The following is a 24,462-nucleotide window of genomic DNA, read 5'->3' as shown; positions in this document are numbered from 1 at the left end:
GTGTGAACTCCCAGAGCTCTAGCGATATGAAAGGTAAGGGTTAAAAATCTAATTGCTTTGCTGATGAAAATTACCTGCTACTTCTCACCTATTTAACAGATAAACTACAAGGCAGGAGTAGCTTTCTATCACCCAAGACAGTGAATTAATATTATATTGCTTTAACCCACATCGTTAGCTAAAATCAGTCTTAAAAGACAAAAGTAAAGTCGTGGGGGGTGCAGAGCCAACATGCATGCCATTGAATTTACTGAAGAAGGAAAAAAAAAAGGAGTCAAAAGACTCTGATTAGTGCAATGTTAAGTAAAACACAGCTGGATTTTTCCCAGCTCAACCATCCAATTTTTTAAAAAGCATATTTTCCCCAAAGCGCCAGTGATACTTGGATGCGCTAGCTCAATCTGCTACATGTTAACAGATTCAGTTCCAAATGTGGGAAACTTTTAATTAAAAATACAACTGAAAAAATAAATGCTTACTGCCACACAAAATCCTGTACTCCAGGGCAGGTGAATTTCTGCTTGGTGTGGCAGTTATGATTCCAAACTGCTTCACTGAATTCTTGAAAAGACAGCTCAGCCATAAACTGGGTACAGAAATATATGTTTGTGTTCACCAGCGTGTGTTCCTAAGGCACTTTATCTTGTCTGGAAATTTTCCAGGAAGAAATCAATAAAATTCGGTATCCTAGTACTCTAACCAACAAATTTACAAAGGGTCTAATCAGTTTTTCAAAAGTTGTTCTGAGCTTTCACTTTGGGGGAAAGACAGCTTTACTTCCTTCCCAGATTTCATTGTTTTTCAACCTGGTATCTGTGAAACCATCCAACTGATGTTTTCCGTTTGAAAGAGCAGATACTTTCCTATACTATAAAACTTTCCCTACCTGGATTTTAGAAAATAAAGATGAAAAAAAGGAAGAAATTAAAGCTCATTCACCAGAGTTCTGCTTGTGTGCTAAAAAAACATCCTCTTTGAGGATTCTGACAGCACTGGCTGCGCTGATTTACCTGCTGCAGTTAAAGCCAGTCCCTACTGCTTATATTATTCACTGGTTTTTATGTTTGCTTAAAAAAAAAAAAAAAAACAAACCACACAACCACTCATACAAAAAGCTATTTATGGAAACATAATATGTACTATGATCTTCCTTTTCTCTGCTCTCAGCCTCTAGACAGGATGGTCTAATGAACTTAGCTGCTAATGGTGAAGAAGGATATTTGTCAGCCTGAGTTTTCACTTAAATAAATCCATGGTAAGGAAATTTATCATCACAGTCAAAAACAACATTCAGCCTATCTGGGTTACAGACACTTGCAATGAAGGTGGACACAGAATGAAGACAAGATTATAGACATTAAAACATGTTCTGAAGGGCCAAAAACTCTCTCAGCCTTCAGTGACAGGCACTAGGGGAAAAATCTCCTTACAGAAACTGTACCAAACTGGAATACACCTTCTTTGTTCTTAAATTGCAAATGGAATAAAATCTACTAGTGCTTGCTGAACAAATTCAGTATAAACATCACTGAATTAAAACAACTATATATATAAACAACAATATAACCAGATAAACAATACTGAATTTTTAAAAAATGAAACTAAACTAAAGCACACTCACAAATGAATTCAATTACACATTTAAATGGTTCAAGAGTAAGTGGAAAGATTAGCAACTATTCTTCCCTGAATTTAGACTTCAGTCTCAGTGTCACCATAAATTTAAGTATGGGTGAAAGGAGGATAAAAAATTTAGAAATTGATGAAGTTCAATGACACTTACTTCTTCATCATTCCTAAATTCATGCCTATTTGCTTTCCCACTGGTTTTAACCATTATTCGGTTGAATAAATGAATACATGTCTGAATCCATCTATTCATTCAATAGTTGCTTGGTGCATATTACGCATCAGGCACTATACTAGGTACAGATGGAAGTAAACAATGGTGAAGAAGAAAGGCAAGGTTGTTGTACTCACACATAGTTAATAATCTAGTGAGTTAACAAGCCATTATACCATGTGATAAGACCTAGGAAAAAAGATGCAAAAATGGCTCTGTGGGTACTTAGTAGGGGCCCTGGATCTTTAGCTGGGGATTCAAAGAAAGTTTCATGGAGGTAAAAGTAATGTGATGGAATGCTAAAAGTCATCAGGTAATTAAGGGTGGAGTGGAATTAGCTGTATGGAGATGTGGAGGTCCTGAGAGTCTGAGAGGGAATGGTCAGCATGTGAGAAAGGCTGTAAGAAAAATACAAACCTGGGGTGTTTGAGGAGTTGAGGAGAATTAAGCAGCGTGGCTCTGGTCCAGGGTGGATATGTGCTGGGGCTGAGAGAAGAGGTGTGGGGAATGATGAGGCCTGAGAGACACTATGATGGGACCAGTAGTAACGTGGGTGTTCCAGTTTGATCACAAAGCCAGTGAATGAACATAGAAAGGTCGTGAGTGGTGGAGGGTGAATGACAAGATCAAATGTGTATCTGAACAAGGTATACTTTGGCTAAAAAGAGGAGAAAGGGGTATAGAGATGGGAGAGAAATAATGAAAGACTTAGAGACTGGCTCATAGATAATGCCAGTAATCTGAGTAAAGATCATGAACTAGAACAGCAGATATGTGAAAGAAGTAAACGGATTTGGGTGGTAATTAGAGGGTAAATGGAGAAGGCGATGGCACCCCACTCCAGTACTCTTGCCTGGAAACTCCTATGGACAGAGGAGCCTGGTAGGCTGCAGTCCATGGGGTCGCTAAGAGTCAGACACGGGGCTCCCCTGATAGTTCAGTTGGTAAAAAATCTGCCTGCAATGCAGGAGACCCCGGTTGGCCTCCTGGGTTGGGAAGATCTGCTGGAAAAGGGATAGGCTACCCATTCTGGTATTCTTGGGCTTCCATGGTGGCTCAGATGATAAAGAATTTGCCTGCTATGTGGGAGACCTGGGTTCAATCCCTGGGTTGGGAAGATGCCCTAGAGAAGGGAATGGCTTCCCACTCCAGAATTCTGGCCTGGAAAATTCCATGGACAAAGGAGCCTGGTGGGCTACAGTCTTATGGGGTCACAAAAAGTTAGACACAACAGAGTGACTTTCACCTCACTTCACTAGGAGGTAAACAGGCCTTAATGACAGCAATCCTGGGGACATTAGTGAGGTGGCAGAGTCAAGGCTAAGTCACTCAGTAGAAAAATGATAAAGTCCTTTCCAGAGATGGGAATTGAGAGGCAATGCTGGTGGAGGCAAGCGTGGAAATAAAATCAAGTTTAGTACAAGTTTGAGGTTCCTATGTGAGTAGATATTTGCTACAGACTTGTGTTCCCCCCAATCTATACTGAATTACTAACCTCCAATGTGACTGTTTTAGGAAGTGTGACCTTTGGGAGGTGATCCGGCCCGGACAGGGCGCCCTCATGAAGGGGATTGAAACTGAAAGTGGAAGTCACTCAATTGTGCCTGACTCTTTGTGACCACATGGACTATATAGTCCATGGAATTCTCCAGGCCAGAATACTGAAGTGGGTAGCTTTTCCCTTCTCCAGGAAAGCTTCCCAACCCAGGGATCGAACCCAGGTCTCCTGCATTGCAGGCAGATTCTTTACCAGGTGAGCCACAAGGGAAGCCCATGAAGGGGATTAGTGCCTTAATAAAATAGACCCCAGAGAGATCTATCACCCATTCCCCTGTCTGAGGACACATTAAAAAAGACAGGCTTTTGAACCAGGAAGCAGGTCCCTACCAGACACTGAATCTACCAGGACCTTCATCTTGGACTTCACAGCCTCCAGAACTATTCAGTTCAGTTCAGTTCAGTCGCTCAGTCGTGTCTGACTCTTTGCGACCCCATGAATCGCAGCACACCAGGACTCCCTGTTCATCACCATCTCCCGGAGTTCACTCAGACTCATGTCCATCGAGTCCATGATGCCATCCAGCCATCTCATCCTCTGTTGTCCCCTTCTCCTCCTGCCCCCAATCCCTCCCAGCATCACAGTCTTTTCCAATGAGTCAACTCTTCGCATGAGGTGGCCAAAGTACTGGAGTTTCAGCTTCAGCATCATTCCCTCCAAAGAAATCCCAGGGTTGATCTCCTTCAGAATGGACTGGTTGGATCTCCTTGCAGTCCAAGGGACTCTCAAGAGTCTTCTCCAACACCACACTTCAAAAGCATCAATTCTTCGGTGCTCAGCCTTCTTCACAGTCCAACTCTCACATCCATACATGACCACAGGAAAAACCATAGCCTTGACTAGATGGACCTTAGGCGGCAAAGTAATGTCCCTGCTTTTGAATATGCTATCTAGGTTGGTCATAACTTTTCTCCCAAGGAGTAAGCGTCTTTTAACTTCATGGCTGCAGTCACCATCTGTGGTGATTTTTGGAGCCCCCCAAAATAAAGTCTGACACTGTTTCCACTGTTTCCCCATCTATTTGCCATGAAGTGATGGGACCGGATGCCATGATCTTTGTTTTCTGAATGTTGAGCTTTAAGCCAATTTTTTCACTCTCCTCTTTCACTTTCATCAAGAGGCTTTTTAGTTCCTCTTCACTTTCTGCCATAAGGGTGGTGTCATCTCCATATCTGAGGTGATTGACATTTCTCCCGGCAATCTTGATTCCAGCTTGTGTTTCTTCCAGTCCAGCATTTCTCATGATGTACTCTGCATAGAAGTTAAATAAGCAGGGTGACAATATACAGCCTTGACGTACACCTTTTCCTATTTGGAACCAGCCTGTTGTTCCGTGTCCAGTTCTAACTGTTGCTTCCTCACCTGCATACAGATTTCTCAAGAGGCAGGTTAGGTGGTCTGGTATTCCCATCTCTTTCAGAATTTTCACAGTTTATTGTGATCCATACAGTCAAAGGCTTTGGCATAGTCAATAAAGCAGAAATAGATGTTTTCTGGAACTCTCTTGCTTTTCCATGATCCAGCGGATGTTGGCAATTTGATTTCTGGTTCCTCTGCCTTTTCTAAAACCAGCTTGAACATCAGGAAGTTCAAGGTTCATGTATTACTGAAGCCTGGCTTGGAGAATTTTGAGCATTACTTTACTAGCATGTGAGATGAGTGCAATTGTGCAGTGGTTTGAGCATTCTTTGGCGTTGCCTTTCTTTGGGATAGGAATGAAAACTGGTCTTTTCCAGTCCTGTGGCCACTGCTGAGTTTTCCAAATTTGCTGGCATATTGAGTGCAGCACTTTCACAGCATCATCTTTCAGGATTTGAAACAGCTCAACTGGAATTCCATCACCTCCACTAGCTTTGTTCGTAGTGATGCTTTCTAAGGCCCACTTGACTTCACATTCCAGGATGTCTGACTCTAGATGAGTGATCACATCATCATGATTATCTGGGTCGTGAAGATGTTTTTTGTACAGTTCTTCCGTGTATTCTTGCCACCTCTTCCTAATATCTTCTGCTTCTGTTACGTCCATACCATTTCTGTCCTTTATCGAGCCCATCTTTGCATGAAATGTTCCCTTGGTATCTCTAATTTTATTGAAGAGATCTCTAGTCTTTCCCATTCTGTTGTTTTCCTCTATTTCTTTGCATTGATCGCTGAAGAAGGCTTTCTTATCTCTTCTTGCTATTCTTTGGAACTCTGCATTCAGATGCTTATATCTTTCCTTTTCTCCTTTGTTTTTCACCTCTCTTCTTTTCACAGCTATTTGTAAGGCCTCCCCAGACAGCCATTTTGCTTTTTTGCATTTCTTTTCAGAACTATTTCCAGAACTATAAGAAATAAATTTCTGCTGATTATAAGCCACCCAGCCTATGATGTTTTATTATAGCAGCCTCAACAGACTAAGACAGTGTGAATACTGAAAGAGAATATGCAGACTGAGAAAAGGTCCTGAGAAAATGGCCTGAGAAATGCTAACATTTAAATCTGCAAAAGTGAAAGAGACTGAAGAATCTGAAAGACAGAAGGAAACCAGGAGACTCAAGTATCATAAAAATCCAGGGAAGAGAAGTCTTACAAAGGACAGGCTGCCCATCACTGCACAATACAGAGGGTGTTAAAATATTAATAGTAGCCACTGGGTATATGAACTGAGAGATAATTGGAGACTTTGGCAGAACAGTTTCAGTGAAATGATGAGGATAAAAATGAGACTGCGGAGGGCTAAGGAAATGAATGGGATGTGAGAAAGTGAAGACTAACTCATGAAGTCTGATGATGAAGGGCTGGCAACTTGGGAAAAGCTACAAGGAGGAATGAGGTTGAAACGGCACTAAAGAAGGTTTTCTCTAGTTAATCATTTTTTCCTCTATAAATAATAAAGTAATACACGCTCTTGGTAATACATTCCAAGAGCTCAGAAGGAAAGGAGGTGAAAAATAGAAATAATGGTACCACCCTCAATCTCCTAGAGAAAATACTATTAATGACTTTTTTGTGATCCTCCTAGAAATTTTTTGTACAGACAACCAATTTGGTATACATATACATATGTGTGTGTATGTATATACACACAAGTAGAATTCTACCATACTTTTTTCCTTTAAGAGTATATTCTGGAATTCTGTCCACACTGGAAAATACAGCTATAACTTGCCTCTTTTTAATGATCACTCTGTACTCCCTTATATGGGCTTATAGAACTTTAAGCAATAATTGACAACCATCTACATTTTTTTTCTTTTCTTTTCCTTTTTTTTTTGGTGATTAACCCAGGTTCAAAAAGTATCTTAATACATATACTTTGAAGCACATGTGCATGTATTCATGGTTTAAACTTCCAAACGTGAAACTGCTAGATCATAGGGTACACACATTTAAAGTTTTGATAATGCTACTTTATCCTCCATAATAGATAGTATCAACTTAAATCCACACCAATAATGCATGTTTCTATATGCTATCACCACCAAAATGACACAGGGCTGATTTTCAAATATCTTTGGCAATATAACTGGTAAAAAGTGGTATTTCATTAATTGCTTTAGTATGAATTTCTTTAAATGACCATGTTGAACACATTTTAAATGTATATCAATATACAATCAAGTTCAGTTCTCTGTTCTGTAAATTATGAAATGTTATTTCATGTTCTTAGACCATTTTTCTAATTGTCGAATTTAACTGATATGCAAATACTATTTGTAAATTAATTAAATTAGTATTTTTTTCTGTCTGTAGTTTAATTATTTCCCCCAGTTTATGCTTAGAAAAAACTCTTTCATCCTAAAAGCATAAGAAATCCAGCCTATAGTTTCTTCTACTGCTTTTATTTTTTCATTCTTTCCACTTGGATTTGGAGGGAAAGGACGATGACAGGAGCATAGCAGGGTGTTTGCTTTACATTTTACCAAATTGTAAAAATATAATGACTCACTAATTAATTATTACTGCATGGCAATCTACTCTTAGGAGTCGTTTTGAGTGTGCTTGTGCATGTGTGTACGTGTGTGCATCATTTGTCCCTTTTTTTCTCCTTTCTCAATAATTTTCTCAGCAGGTGAGGTTTCCTATCAACACATGCAACAAAGAGTATAATGGAAAAGGCAATCAACTTGGAGCCAAAAGCCCTCTGTATTTATGCCTGCTCAAATCACTCACTAGCCATGTGACATGGAACAAATAATTTATTCTTTCTGAAGCCTAGTTATCTCATTTGTAAAATATAGATAATGATTTCTGGTCCTATACCTCCCACAGTTATTCTGAGAATCAAATGCAATCATCTATGCTTTTACAAATGTCTCATAAACTACAGTACCATACAAATAGGACTATCATTGCAAACACAGCTTTCCACAGTGGTATTACATGCATTCGTTCTTTTTATATAAACTACTCATCTGGTTGAGGTTAGGATGGCTATTCTTGAATTATTCCTTGCTGGAAGAATATGAAGACAGAAGGAATAAATGTATGGAAATAACATTTTTCTACTAAGATAAAGCAGTCTAAGTGAATTAAAATGCTACTGTGATATAATCAGAAACTTCAGTTGGATTTTAGCCCACAAAACTAAGGGCTCCTTAATTGGCCCATACCAGTAAACACTGGTAAGGGAAATTAATCTATAGCTAGACTGTATTGATTAATTAATGGCCTGGAATCCAATAATTTCTGAGAAGCTGTCATTCTATCTAAGTACACCATATTGAAGGAGATTCTTCATTATCTAGAATTTGTTTGGATTCTTACCTTTTGTTTCAGGCCAAGAAATTAAGTACTGTAATAGGACAGGCATTGTGGGGATACAAAGAGGGTGGGGATACAAAGATCGTGTGTCTACTTGTGGAACTCATTTGCCGTGGTAAGCAGAAACATGGAAAGATAAACTCAATAGAAAGTAGTCAGTCCTGTAATAATGTGTATACACTTGGTCACGTGTGGGTAGCTGGGGTAGGTGCTTAGTTTAGGATGATGCATAGGAAGAACAAAGGAAAGAAATTAGGGAGCATATGACTCCTAACTGGGGTATTGTTGCATCAGTATGAATCAGAAGTAAGCTTGTCAAAGGACAAGGTGTAGGAATAGGAAATGGTTTGGACGACAGAGAGGGCAGCAAGAATAAAAGTAGAGACATATGAACAGTATAGTAAGTAAATGACAGACTTCTGGTAGGAGTGGCAGGTGATAATGCTGAGTTAGGGAACAGACAGAGCCATATTCCTACCTGTAGGTTATGCTGAAGATCGTAGATTAATGAAAGTATTATATACATGTGTGATGAGATATTAAAAGTGAAATTTCAAATTGAGACTCCAAGATAAAACAGATATTGCATGCCAAAGTAAAGTATCAGACAAACTGCAGAATTTACAAAGGGAAAGTTTTGGAACGAATGCCATTACCTTGAACCTCTCGGTCAGAACAAGACTATAAAACGTGGTGAGTATGGAGAAGGGAAAGGATTCTTTGAGGAAGAATTCTGGAGAAAGCTGTGAGGCTCACCCCTCGCAGCTACCCGCCTCCCCCCAACACACATAAAGGGTTTAGGTAGGGAATGCATACAAAGTGGGGTTTGATTTTACCTGGGAAATCTAGAGGATGGGAAATGGCTAACTTTCGGTAGCAGAGCCCAAGTTGATACTTTTACATAAGGCTGCAATCTTGGAGGTTTGTCAGGGCAGAAAATTTGTGGTTATTTCCTGTGGACCAGAGACCTGGAAGGGTAGAAACTAGAACAGCAATTCCTACCTAGAAAACTGTGGAAGGAGTTGCAAATGAATTTCTAGAATAAAAATGTACCCATGAAACTAAAAAAAAAAAAAAAAAAAAACCAACAAAAAACAGAAACAAAAACCATAGGTGAGAGTTCCTCAGAGATGACGTATTCCTGAAGAATTCCCCAAAGCACCCCATGATAGAAGAGTCGAGTTAAACAACTGCCAGGCTCAGAGAGCATAATGGAAGGCTAAGATAGTTTTGGGCTTCCCAGGTTGCACTAGCGGTTAAGAACCCGTCTGCCAATGCAGGAAACATAGACACAGGTTTGATCTCCGGCTCAGGAAGGTCCCCTGAAGGAGGGTATGGCAACCCACTTCAATACTCTTGCCTGGAGAATGCCGTGGAGAGGAGCCTGGCAGGCTATGGTCCATAGGGTTGCAAAGAGTCAGACAAGACTGAAGAGACTTCCACACATGCATGCAAGATAGTATTTACTATTTAAGTCCCTTTCCCCACCCTTCTGTCTCCCATTGCCCCAGATCTGTAGAGTACCTAAAACCACGGGCAGGTAAGCTGATGAAGAGAGAACTAAGGAGTTTATAATACTTCCTTCTCCAAAACCAGACACATTATCTGCAATTTGTTTGGCTTGGGTAAGTATGCGGTTTTGATTACTATTTGAAGAGAACACCCATAGGCTCTGGGTTAAGACCTTTATTTACAGTAACTATAGATTAACTAAATGAATTGTAAGCTTACATATAAAAGCAAAAAATCACAAAACCTTTGGAAGAAAACTTAGGTGAAAATCTCTTGGGACAGGGACATGGACACACACACATCCCCCCATAAAATTGCTGGTGGAAATGTAAAATTGTATAGGTACTCTGCAGAATAGTTCAGCAGTTTCTTATTAACCTAAGCAAGTACTTATATAATCTAGCAATTCCACGCTTGTGTATTTACTGTAGAGAAATGAAAACTTATGTGTATACAACTGTTCATAGGGGCTTTATTCCTAATAGCTAAAAACTAGAAACTAATGTTCTCCAGTGGGTGGTTGGTTTAACTTTGGTACATCCATACAATAGAATACTACTCAGCAATAACAAGGAACAAACTATTGACAGATGCAACAATTTGGAGGGACTTCAAGGGCATTTTATTTAGTGAAAAAAATGCCACTCTTAAATGGTTACACATTATACAATTCCATTTATATAACACTTGAAATAAAATCATAGAGGTAGAAAACAAAACATGCTTGGTAGGGGACAGGGATAGGTATAAAGAGGAAGGTATGACTGTAAAGAGTAGCAGAGAGTTCTTTTCTGGTAATGGCATAATTCTGTATCTCGATTTTGATGGTGGTGGTTACACAAATCTATATGTAGGATTAAACTGCATAGAACTATAAACACACACAAATAAGTGCACATAAAAATTGGTGAAAACCGAATAAAGTCTGTAGTCCAGTATCAATGTCAATTACTTGGTTTTGATATTATATTACAGTTATATCACTGGGCTTCCTAGGTCGCTCAGTGGTAAAGAATCCATCTGCCAATGCAGGTGGTGTGAGTTTGGTCCCTGGGTCGGGAAGATCCCCTAGAGGAGGAAATGGCACCCCACTCCAGTCTTCATACCTGGAAAATCCCATGGACAGAGGAGCCTGGTAGGCTACAGTCCATGGGGTCACAAAGAGTTGGACATGACTCTGACTGAGCACACACACACTATTGGGGGAAGTGCTTGCAAGACTCTCTAACTGCTTGTCAGTATATGAATTAAAAAGAGAAAAGAGTTAAAAAATTGGTTCTAATCAGGAGAAACAGAAGAAGCTGAGTATATATATCCTACAAAAGAACACTACAGTTACTCTTAAATATCTCCTGACAGGGAACAAGCAGACTTTAAAACCATACTTCGTCAGTGAGTCTCAGAATCGAAGACATTACTGCAGAGGTTTTTACTTGAAGGACATTTGAAGGAAATTGAGAAAATTTCTACTCCATGTGCTTACTTTTACCTCAAGACATTGATAAATTTAAGTAGCACTTCCAGAGCAAGGTTGGCAACCTGACTGGCATTCAAAATCCTGGAATGCCTGACAGTGCGGTATGACCATGGTTTTTCAGCAGTTTCAAAACTTTTAAACTTTTCAAAGTGCATTTCAACAAAAGGTAGACATATCAGAGTCTTCTCCTGTCCCTGTACCCTTTCACATGATATGGCTTTACTGTGAACATGCTGCCAATACTGATTCTGGGAAATCACTTTACTGGCTTTTATCTGATTAGATGGCTTTGGAACAATAATGACTGTGACAGCCTATTGATTTTGCCTCTAAAATGTTTCTCCTGTCTTGTCTCTGATTCTTCATCCCCACTGCCAACTACCCTCTTTAGAGCCTTCCTTATTTCTTAAAATAGCTCCCCCCTCAACCTAATTGGAATCCCAAATTTAGTCTCTGCAAACCAAGTCATGTGAAATTCCACTGCTGGATTAATCTATACATGGCACAATTCTAATCAGGTCACTTCCTTGCTCAAAAATGGTTAATGTCCCCCCACTGCTTATACAATAAAATCTAAACTCCCCATTTGACATTCAAGGATTGTCCTGTGTATGGATTACTGGGTTGAAAATAACCTCCACTCAGAATTTTGACAACACTGCTCCAGTGACTTTTGATTTTTAATATTCTATTGAGAACTGTAATGCAATCCTTTCATACCTCCTTTGCATGTAACCTAATTTTTCTTTCTAGAAGCTTTTATGATTCTTTTTTTAAGCCTCGGTATTGTGCTCTTTCATGATAATGTGAACTGGTGTGTGTGTGTGCGTGTGTGCTGGAAAGTCTTTTGTTATTTTTCACTCACTGGAATATGGTGGCCTTTCCACTATGTGCAGTTATATTTTCTTGTTTTTGGACATTTTCTTGTATTATTTCTTTGACAGTTTCCTCTCCAAACTTTTCTAAGAAAACTCTTCTTTTATTAGAATCTTCTGGATTGATTTTCTCATTTTCTGTTCCACTTTCTGGGAAACTGACTTGACTGTAGTTTACATATTTTAATTTTCAAACTCTTTCTTGTGTCAGTGAGGTTCCTTTTCTTACAGCATATTATTGTTTCATAGATGCACAGCCTTATCTGTTGAAAATATTTATTATGCTTAGAAGTTGGTTTTGGCTTTGTGCATTGTCTCTGTTTCTTCTGAGTTCTTTTTTCTCTCTCCTATTTATTTGTTTTTCCTCCTGCCTTTCATGGTGAAGAATTTCCTCAATATCTGGAGATTCTTGGCCATCTGTCTTTATTTTAAAGTGCTAAAGAACTCAGTGGAAAACTGTGTGCTGGAATATAGCTTACAGATTAATGAGCGTCATTGCAGAGTACTTCCTGGCCAGATGTTTTTTAAAAAGTAATTTAACATCTTTATTGAGATATAATTAACATACCATAAAATCTACCCACTTAAAGCACACCATTTTCAGTATACTCAGAATTGTGCAATTATCACCACAGTCTAAGCTTAAAACATTTCATCACTCCAAAAAAGAAACCTCATGTCCATTAGCAGTCATTTTTCATTCCTCACTCCCCTGCCCTATATCCCCAGCCTCTAGCAGCCGTTAATCTGCTGTCTTCATAGATTTGCCTATTCTGGACATTTCACATAAATGGATTGAACATTCTGCAGTCTTTTGTGACTGGCTTCTTTCACTTTGCATTAAGTTTTCAAGGTTTATCCATACTGTAGCATGTATCAGTATTCCATTCTTTTTTTAAGACTGAATAATAGTGTATTAGGTGGATGTATCATCTTTTGTATATCCACTCATCAGTTGATGGACATCTGGGTCAGTATCATTTTGGGGCAATTATAAATAATGCTTATAAACATTCATGTACAAGTTTTTGTGGGGACATAATGTTTTCACTTCTCTTGGATATAATTAGGAGCAGAATTACCAGCTGAAATTGTAATGCTGTGCTGCTGCTAAGTTGCTTCAGTCGTGTCCGACTCTGTGCGACCTCATAGATGGCAGCCCACCACGCTCTCCCGTCCCTGGGATTCTCCAGGCAAGAATACTGGAGTGGGTTGCCATTGCCTTCTCCAATGCGTGAAAGTGAAGTCGCTCAGTTGTGTCCGACTCTTAGCGACCCCATGGACTGCAGCCCACCAGGCTCCTCCATCCATGGGATTTTCCAGGCAAGAGTACTGGAGTGGGTTGCCATTGTCTTCTCCGGAAATTGTAATGGGGGGACATAAATGTTGGTATCTTTTTATCTGGTTGAGTTTCTCAAATTTGCTCTGTATAAATGTAAGCCTGGCTGCTAGCCTTTTAGAGCTGGGTAGGAGCTGAATCTTTCCAGAGTTCTGGGGGTAAGCTCTTTTCAAGCTCTGTAATTTGCAGCTCTCTTCTTTTGCTTATTATTTCCATCTGGAAGAGTACTCTCTCCATGTCTATTTCTCAGTTCAAATTATACTCATTTTCTAAGGTATAACTCACTGCCACTGCCCTCTAAGGTCCTTCTCGATCCACTCAACAAGAAGTAATCTTACCTCCCTGCACCATTTCTTCTTGGATATTTACTTCTGTTGACTCCTTAAGGTTGGGCTGTGTCGTTACTTCTCTATATTCCCTGGTAGCACATGGCTTTCTACTCTGTACATAACTCTCACAATCACCTATGTTACTGTGTGACAAGATATTTGGTTTTTAGAAATATTATTTGGCAACATTTTACTTCTCATGTCTATGCCCTACAGTTTCACAAAGGAAATTCTAAGTTTAAGAATCATTATAAATAGATCCCCAAGGCAACCTTGGCACCAAATTCTATCAGGGCCTTACAGCAGAGTTTATGACTTGCAGATCATTGGCTAAACAGACCTGCAGGGTCTTTTTGATCAATTGAGTCTGCATGTTAAAATAACCTTTTAGTCTTTTGCACAGAAAAACTTACTGATCACATATAGTAAACCTTCTTTAGATGAAATGGACTCACTCACAACTGCTTTTCTGCCATCTTTAAGCAGTAACTCAGACCTCAAGAGAATAATTTTACATTTTTAAAATGTAATGAGTGCTAAATAAGGTTTGTAGTTATCAAAAACCTTTAAAAATTCAAAATATCATGATCACTACTTCATTATCCTTCTGATGCCCCAGATAGAATATTTCCTCCTCTTGAAGGAGAGAGAGAAAGTGAACTGAACAGCATAATAATGAGAAATTTAATGAGAAAGAGATCCCTGTCTTCTTGAGTTCAGAGTTCTGGTCAAATTTGGACAGTTAAGCCCACAAAGACTGACATGTTGCACCAAGTGAAAATTTAAAACTTCTATATAGTCTAGAGACATGATTTTAAAACACAAGTAACTGACTGGAAGAAAAATTTAACAATATGAGTAACAGTGGCTTACAATCCCTTGTAATAATAAAGGACTACTCCAGATCATTAGATAAAGGACAAACAGCTCAACAGCAAATGGGCAAAGGGATCAATAAGCAAGTCACTGAAGAAGAAAACTTCTGAAAAGATGTTCAACTTACCAGGCATTAGGGAATAGAAATTAAAACAAATGTCTGCTACCTGACTTTTCTGTGAGGGGCAATACAGCATAAAGTTAAGAATGTACACTCCAGAGCTAGAATTCTTGAATCTGAATCACAGTCTTGCCATTTTCTGATGTGCGACCTTGTGCAATTCACTCATTTCTCGGTTTCAGTTCTCTCCTCTTCAAAATAGCGTCATGAATGTAACTAGGGTTGTTATAATGATTGAATGAGTTCATTCATGTGAAGTGCTTAGACCCGTGTATGACACATAGTACACACTGTGTGTGCAAGTGCTAAGTTGCCTCAGTTGCGTCAGACTCTTTGTGACCCTATGGATTGTCGCCCGCCAGTCTCCTCTGTCCCGGGATTCTCATGCAAGAATAGTGGAATGGGTTGCCAAGCCCTCCTCCAGGGGATCTTCACGCCCAGGGATAGAACCTGGGTCTGCTGCACTGAAGGCAGATTCTTTACCACTGAGCTAGCCAGGAAGCCCCGTACATACTGTACATGTGTTTACTATTTCTATTCATCCATCATACTGATAAAATATATGTTTGAAGGATAAAAGTAATTTTTATTATTGATGTATAGTTTCTGTACAATGTTATATCAATTTCCGTTGTACAACAAAGTGACTTGGTTTTATATATATATATATATATATATATATATATTTTTTTTTTTTTTTTCCTAATAGTGTTTTCCATTATGGTTTATCACAGCATATTGAATCCTATTCCCTCTCTATACAGTAGGACCTTGTTATTTATCCATGGATAAAATTGATCCTAACCTATGGGTGGGAATGGAAATTAATACAGCTTTTCTGAAGAACAATATGATATTGTATATACTTCATACTAGTAGTTCTTCTTCAGAAATCTAACCCCATCAAGTAAGGAGAGAAAGGCACATAACAAAAATGATTATTACATCTCTATTTTATGCCCAAGAATGGAGAAACAAAATATTCATGAGCAGGGAAGTGATGTACACATGTTACAAAAAACTGTTGTTGTTAAAAAGAATTATGTAGATTTATATGACTGACATAAAAAGTTGTCCAAAATATTTATTCTATAAAGCGAAGTCACAAAGTAATACATATAATATGATCCCACTTATGTGAAAGGCTTCCCTGGTGGCTCAGTGGTAAAGAATCTGCCTGCAACGCAGGAGACTTTGGTTCGATCCCTAGGTCGAGAAGATCTCCTGGAGAAGGAAATGGCAACCCACTCCAGTAGTCTTGCCTGGGAAACCCCATGGACAGAGGAGCCTGTTGGGCTATAGTCCATGGGGCCGCAAGAGTCAGACACGACTCACTGACTAAACACCAACAACACCAGCTTTATGAAAACAAGCCAAGTATACATATGTATGCATCTATGTATGGATTTTTTAAAAAAGGTTTGAAAATATACAAACTGTTAATGAGGTTATTTATATGGGAAGAAAAGGAAGGTGACTTAATGTATTGAAACTTTTTTCCTTTTACACAAAGACACAAGCAATTTACAATACAATTTAGAAACTGCAAAAAGGGGTTGCTTACTTAGGTTTGCCTAGAGTTTCTGCAGACTTGCCATAAGAATAGGAATGTTTTTCTACTTAGATTTAGACACCACATACCATTTTGGAAGAAATGGCCTGATTTCAGCAACTGATGCATACGGCACAAGACCAAGGGTCTTTGGAAAAATCTCTTAATGATACTAGTAAGGTTACCAATTTGAAGAACTCAGTTGATTAAGACCTTGTACCTTAGGTCTATTTATCTGTGTTTTCAGATGATCTGATGGCAAGAAGGTCTTTTTTTTTTTTGTTTGAACTGTGATATATTCAAACTTCTAGTGAGTATATCCCTATATAAGAATAATAAAGTTTCTGAAAAATTTCTGTTTAGAAAACCTCTATAAATGGATTTGGAAGACAAAAAGGATTATCTAATATTTGAGATTTATTAGCACTTTTTAAATTATGCTGTATTATTTAGTATGCTGTATTTGAGTCAGAAAGATACTACTGTTGACTGAAGTAGAATAGCATGGAAGTCACATATAAGGAATTTAAATCATTGGAAAGGCTGAAAATGCACTGCCTATATAATAGCAATAGCAGACTCCAGGAGAATATAATCTCTTGGTAATTCAATCCAAGAATTCCTCTAGGCTACCTAAAGCAAAACAGAATAGGACAGAGTACTTGGTTTGAAATTGAGAAAGTGATATTTAGTGCAAGTTTATACAATAAAGTATACCTACAAAAAATATCTCCTTGTCTCTCAAGTTTATACGTGATGCTACAGAGTTTAAGGAACTGGTGATTGAATTAGGAATGTTTGAGTTGCTATACCATTTCCTTGTCCTTAAAAACCAATATTCTGAAAAATCTTGTCATTTCTATTTTATTGAGACTTATTTATAAAATGATGTGAATTCTTTCAATGATGAAAGTTGTAGAATAATAGGAATCAAAGGGAAAATATGAGAATAAAATATTTTTTAAAATTATTACCCTTAAACAAAGAGGTATAAATGAGATATCTAACAACACAATTGCACTGCAATTGAACATACTTGCAAACTTCACAGAACATCTCTAAAGTGGTTCAAGGATAAGAAGAGCTGATAAAGCTGTAGCGGCTCATCAATTCAGTATAGGGGAAAAGGTACTTTATTTATAAAATGAGAGTAACTTTCTGCCTGGCAAGTCTATAATCTGCAATTATGAGATTACAATCTACATGTCTACTTATGATGCAGGTAGCTGGAAATAATGGACTTATTACTGAAAAGAAAAAGAAACACCCAAGTATAAATAGGAGGATCATTATGAAAGGCAGACAGAAGTTTAAATCCAAGCTCTACTAATTAGCTGTGTGACTATGGGCATGCTTCTCAATCTGTTTTGCCTTAGTTCCTCATTTGTAAAATAGTATCTAGGGTTGCATTACATGAGAGACTACATTAAAAATACTTGGCACAGAGTAAGCACTCAATAAATACTCGTGATGGTGGTGATGTGTCAAGACACAAGAGTACCATTTCCTAAATTTTGAGCATTGTGGAGACATGAATTATTACAAATGTGTCCTAGCATACATTCAATCATTTTAGAAGGCTGTTATCCTTAGAGAGCTATGCATGTGAGGTTTGCTCAAGCTGGTAGCACTAATTATTGAAATCCAGGCTTCCTTTTGTAAAAAAGAATTTCTTTCTTTTTTTTTTTTACTTATTTATTTGGCAGTGCTGGGTCTTAGCTGTGGCATAAAGGAGCTTTGATCTTCATTGTGGCATGTGGAATCTTTAGTTGCAGTATGTGGGATCTAGTTCCCTGACCAGGGACTGAACTTGGGCCCCCTGTATTGGGAACAGAGTCTTAGCCACTGGACCACTAGAAAAATCTCAAGGCTTCCTTTTCATACAGGCCTTCTAGATGTGACTGTAAATTAATAAGGCCGAGTTCATATAGTATACACAAAGAACAAGACAGCAGAGAAGACCAGGGACTCAGCAAAGTTGCCCAAGTTTAACCATTTTTTTCTATTTACTAAGCGGTATAACCTTGGAACCTCTCTTTCTCAGACTTGTCACCTGTAAAATCGTGATAATATTAGTATTTCTCTTACAGGGTTATTCTAAAGATTAAACAAGATAAAGTATATAAAGCATTTAGTATAGTGCTCAGAAAATGTTAGCTATAGCCATCAGCATCCCTTAAAACCATTCTACCGAAGAAAGATACACCTTGGACCATGAGAACACAATTCGACAGAAATAGCACAACTGACTCTTAAATTAGTTCTTAGGTATCTGCACACTCTCCAATATTGTAAGATTTTTAAACTGGTTTGGTATGTAAGCTAATATTTTGTACCGTGCCTCAATATGAGCAAGACAAAAAAGTAAATTTTTTTATCAGTTCTCTAGGATTATCACTGATGCACAGTTAGAGAAGACCAAAATATCTTACCAAAATGCACTGTAAAATTGCTTTCTGTGTTTTAAGCAAGTGAATGCCTACCTGTCATCGGTATTGCGAAGGGAGGGAAGCCGAAAGCTCGTGTTTCGGTCAAGCTTTGATTGGCTTTTGGTCCTCTTGATGGAGCCTTTTAGGCGCTTGCTGAAGAACCCCTAGAATGAAAAGGCAGAAGGTGATAGGAAAAAGAACAAAAGGGGAACCTTGCTATTTCCTAACTCATCTGCACTGACTTTATAAAAGCTACTCAGATTCTTATAATCAAGACCAGAAACAGAATCTAGCTTTTAATTTTTTAATTTGTAAAACACAGTTGCTGGAAACCACTTGGTAATGTGCTAAAAAATTTTTTCTTCCAAGATAACTGGGAGAATTAGACTTTTTGATGGCACTTAAGTTCTTATTTCTTAAACTGTCTCTATACTAGCTATGGTAAAGACACTTCTAACTTTTAAGGTCATATGTTGGTGTTCTCAACAGTGGCATAATTTGATCTATGTCACCTTGGATATGGTATTTATGATGTTAACTTTCAAATATAGTTTAACTATTTTAAAATGAAATTGGTATGTATCATTTATGAAACCAGTGAAGCACCTAGACTTCGGAAGAACAAAGTGCCTTATAGTTTTTAGCCCCTGCTTACTTTGTGCCACTTCTACCAAACCATCCAGAGTGCCTTGAACATCGTCCAGTCTTAGCACCTGACATTCAAAAAAGCTTGCTGAATAAAAAAGTAAAGACATGAATGAACATCAATAAGCATTTCTTTTAAGAAACAGTTCTACTGTTGGGAGATGAAAGGACATCTTACAGAGGTATCTCAAAATGTTTTGACAAAAGATTGTAATTCAAAGAAAAGTATTTTGATGCATGGAAATACAACAGTATTTCCAAAAGGAAAAAATACTAGGCCAATAACAGCACATCAAATCTGTTATATTCTTTTAGTTACCATTAAACTCCACTGTTTTGGAGTAAAGACTATATTAATCACAATAAGCTAGGTTATACTTATCTAATAACTTTACAATATGATCTCACACAAAATATCACATACACAAAAAATAATAATCTCATACAAAACATACTACGTATCTCTGAGCAGGTCAAATGTGATGGGGACCTGGGTCTATGCTATCCTCACGCAGGGTCTTGTGCTAAGGGTGGCTCCATCTCTGTGCTTCTATAGTTGCTGCAGCAGGATAAAGGAAGTGTGGGAAATTTTGTACTTGCTCTGAAAGCTTTACGTCACTAATGGTCTCATTTTATTAGACAAAAAAGTCACATGACCACACCTAACTTCAACAGGGAAAGAATGTACAATCCAGAAAGATAAGTGGAGATATCCGGTGAATAGCAGAGTGGACTACCACTGCTTTTCCATGCCAAGTATGGTTTGCAAACACATAAGCACTCTGAGAGAATGATGGAAATTACTTATTTGAATCAGAATTGGAAATATTTAGCTGACTGAAGAAAAATGCTTATGTTATTTCTTGTTCTTGTAGTCCAAAGAATAAGGATAAAAACTAGAAAATATCACACGAACAAAATTCCCTAAACTGTTTTTTATTTCCCAGGTTTTTTATTATAGGTGTTATTGAGATGGATTGGAGGGAAAAAAAAAACAAGGCTATTTTAAAAGTACTATATTTCTTAGAGACAGGCATTTACCTGGTTTCCTGTATAATCTTAGCATCATTAGGGAAAGTCACTGTTATTTGTTCTCCAAGACAGAGGTTTTATTTACTACCTGCTATGACTCAGTCAAGACGAGTCATCACATTTTCTTAAGAATGCAATCAGCAAGCAAGACTGAAATTTATAGAATTCTATTAGGATCATTTATTGCTGGTTCAAAAACCACGAGCCTAAGTTGAGATTCAGCCCAAGGACCCAACTAAATACCATATGTAAATACATTTCTAACAAAACTATAGTTAAGTATAAGTAGTTAACTGAGAATGTACTAGTAGATATTCACTCATATAGTACTTTATCTTTCTGTGGCACTTTTATCTTATACTTCATATTTTAATCCCTTTATTAAATATTTATTTTATATGTATACGGTATAAAGCATCGTAACAACTATTGTAAGGGTATCAAAGATTAAATAAAATCCTTGCCCTCAAAAGGCCTGTAGTTTAATACAGGACTAGAAATTAATATAAATATATATAATACAACATGTATTAGGAAGGTACATGTTATTAATGCCTGACATATTTAATCACAAAATAAAACTATCTATTTCTTTGAATCTAGGACACCAGTGATGGTCACACCATTATTTTATGTATACTAAGAAAAAAAGCTGCCAATTAAGCTATAACAAAATGACTTATCACTAAGACTCTTTATTTTGCATTAAAGAAGTTGTTTTTTTAATGACTTAGCTTGGCACGTTTTGTCATATATTACATAGTGTACACAAAGAAAGAACATACACAAAACTGGTTAAGGTATTTAATGCTTCTTCATTCTTCTGAACTATTTTTTTGACTCAGAGTAGTTGTTTTTCATGTTTTTCCACAAAATACCATGATATATTCTCTCTTTTAAGAACACTGATGATGAATGGCATGTTTTAAAAGATAAACTATGGAGATGTTAAAATGTGAAAAAATTTACATCTCAGAATTGATGAAACATGGTATTATTTTAGAGAGGTACATAGGAAATTATTTCAGGAGTTTAGAGAAAGAAGAGGTTGCATCATCTATTGAAATTAAGGGAAATTAAACGGAAGAAGTGGTATATGCTAGGTCACAGAGAGAAGACATGATTTGGGTTTGGAGGAATTGAGGAGCAAGGGTACTATATGGACCACAGCATGAGAAGGGTATACATTAAGGAGATTTAGTGTGGTTGGTAAATTATTAGTTGTAACAACAAATAAGATTGGAAAATGGAAAGTTGATTTGTCCAGCTATTGGATTTGGGTGGACTCTGGGAGCTGGTGATGGACAGGGAGGCCTGGCGTGCTGCAGTTCATGGGGTCGCAAAGAGTCGGACATGACTAAGCGACTGAACTGAACCGAACTGAATGTATAATTGGCAGAGACAGGATACCCCACGTCCAAGGTAAGAGAAACTCAAGTAAGATGGTAGGTGCTAAGAGAGGGCATCAGAGGCCAGACAGACTGAAACCACAATCACAGAAAACTAGCCAATCTGATCACATGATCCACAGCCTTGTCTAACTCAATGAAACTAGGCCATGCCGTGTGGGGTCACCCAAGATGGATGGGTCATGGTGGAGAGGTCTGACAGAATGTGGTTCACTGGAGAAGGGAATGGCAAACCATTCAATATTCTTGCCTTGAAAACCCCATGAACAGTATGAAAAGGCAAAAAGATAGGACACTGAAAGAGGAACTCCCAAGGTTGGTAGGTGCCCAATATGCTACTGGAGATCAGTGGAGAAATAACGTAAGAAAAAATGAAGGGATGGAGACAAAGCAAAAATAACACCCAGTTGTGTATGTGACTGGTGATAGAAGCAACGTCCGATGCTGTAAAGAGCAATATTGCATAGGAACCTGGAATGTTAGGTCCATGAATCAAGGCAAATTGGAAGTGGTCAAGCAGGAGATGGTAAGAGTGAACATTGATATTCTAGGAATCAGCGAACTAAAATGGACTGGAATCGGTGAATTCAACTATGATGACCATTATATCTACTACTGTGGGCAGGAATGGAGTAGCCATCATAGTCAACAAGAGTCGGAAATGCAGTACTTGGATGCAATCTCAAAAACAACAGAATGATCTCTGTTCATTTCCAAGGCAAACCATTCAATATCATGGTAATCCAAGTCTATGCCCCAACCAGTAACGCTGAAGAAGCTGAAGTTGAATGGTTCTATGAAGACTTACAAGACCTTTTAGAACTAACACCCAAAAAAAGATGTCCTTTTCATTACAGGAACTGGAATGCAAAAGTAGGAAGTCAAGAAACCCCTGGAGTAACAGGCAAATTTGGCCTTGGAGTACAGAATGAAGCAGGGCAAAGGCTAATAGAGTTTTGCCAAGAGAACGGACTGGTCATAGCAAACACCCTCTTCCAACAACACAAGAGAAGACTCTACACATGGACATCACCAGATGGCCAACACCAAAATCAGACTGATTATATTCTTTGTAGACAAAGATGGAGAAGCTCTATTCAGTCAGCAAAAACAAGATTAGGAGCAGACTGTGGCTCAGATTATGAACTCCTTATTGCCAAATTCAGATTTAAATTGAAGAAAGTAGGGAAAACCACTAGACCATTCGGGTACTACCTAAATCAAATCCCTACGATTATACAGTGGAAGTGAGAAATAGATTTAAGGGACTAGATCTGATTGAGTGCCTGATGAACTATGGATGGAGGTTCATGACACTGTATAGGAGACAGGGATCAAGGCCATCCTCAAGAAAAAGAAATGCAAAAAAGCAAAATGGCTGTCTGAGAAGGCCTTATAAACAGCTGTGAAAAGAAGAGAAGTGAAAGGCAAAGGAGAAAAGGAAAGATATACCCATTTGAATGCAGAATACCAAAGAATAGCAAGGAGAGATAAGAAAGCCTTCCTCAGTGATCAGTGCAAAGAAATAGAGGGGAAAAACAGAATGGGAAAGACTACAGACCTCTTCAAGAAAATGAGAGATACCAAGGGAACATTTCATGGAAAGATGGGCTCGATAAAGGACAGAAATGGTATGGACCTAAAAGAAGCAGAAGATATTAAGCAGAGGTGGCAAGAATACACAGAAGAACTGTTCAAAAAAGTTCTTCATGACCCAGATAATCACACTGTGTGATCACTCACAATCACTCACCTAAAGCCAGACATCCTGGAATGTGAAGTGAAGTGGGCCTTAGGAAGCATTGCTACAAACAAATCTAGCAGAGGTGATGGAATTCCAGTGGAGCTGTTTCAAATCCTAAAAGATGATGCTGTGAAAGTGCTGCACTCAATATGCCAGCAAATTTGGAAAACTCAGCAGTGGCCACAGGACTGGAAAAGGCCAGTTTTCATTCCAATCCCTAAGAAAGGAAACGCCAAAGAATGCTCAAACTACTGCACAATTGCACTCATCTCACACACGAGGAAATTAATGCTCAAAATTCTCAAAGCCAGGCTTCAGCAATATGTGAACCCTGAACTTCCAGATGTGCAAGCTGGTTTTAGAAAAGGCAGAGGAACCAGAGATCAAATTGCCAAGTTTTGCTGGATCATCGAAAAAGCAAGAGAGTTCCAGAAAAACATCTGCTTCCGCTTTATTGACTATGCCAAAGCCTTTGACTGTGTGGATCACAATAAACTGTGGAAAATTCTGAAAGAGATGGGAATACAGACCACCTGACCTGCCTCTTGAGAAATCTGTATGCAGGCCAGGAAGCAATAGCTAGAACTGGACATGGAACAACAGACTGGTTCCAAATAGGAAAAGGTGTACGTTGAGGCTGTATATTGCCACCCTGCTTATTTAACTTCTATGCAGAGTACATCATGAGAAATTCTGGGCTGGAGGAAGCACAAGCCGGAATCAAGATTGCTGGGAGAAATATCAATAACCTCATATATGCATATGACACCACCTTATGGCAGAAAGTGAAGAAGAATTAAAGAGCCTCTTAATGAATGTGAAAGAGGAGAGTGAAAAAATTGGCTTAAAGCTCAACATTCAGAAAACTACAATCATGGCATCTGGTCCCATCACTTCATGACAAATAGATGGAGAAACAGTGGAAACAATAGCTGACTTTATTTTTGGGGGGTCCAAAATCACTGCAGATGGTAA

At 38.2% G+C, this 24,462-nt stretch overlaps 1 protein-coding gene across 10 annotated transcripts in view; it reads right to left on the bottom strand.

Annotated features, from left to right (window-relative positions):
• Positions 1-24,462, bottom strand: part of RASAL2 (RAS protein activator like 2) — a 392,695-nt gene that overhangs the window by 48,536 nt on the left and 319,697 nt on the right. For all 10 annotated transcript variants that reach the window (XM_027975906.2, XM_027975907.2, XM_015099332.3 and 7 more), the window contains one exon: positions 18,712-18,821. In XM_027975906.2, the coding sequence (XP_027831707.1) occupies positions 18,712-18,821 (110 nt within the window). The remainder of the gene's footprint in view (positions 1-18,711; positions 18,822-24,462) is intronic.

Source organism: Ovis aries, chromosome 12 (assembly GCF_016772045.2).
Source record: "Ovis aries strain OAR_USU_Benz2616 breed Rambouillet chromosome 12, ARS-UI_Ramb_v3.0, whole genome shotgun sequence".
Lineage (NCBI taxonomy): Eukaryota > Metazoa > Chordata > Mammalia > Artiodactyla > Bovidae > Ovis > Ovis aries.
The sequence above is the reverse complement of the archived record's forward strand: the minus strand, read 5'-3'. Positions and strand labels throughout refer to the sequence as shown.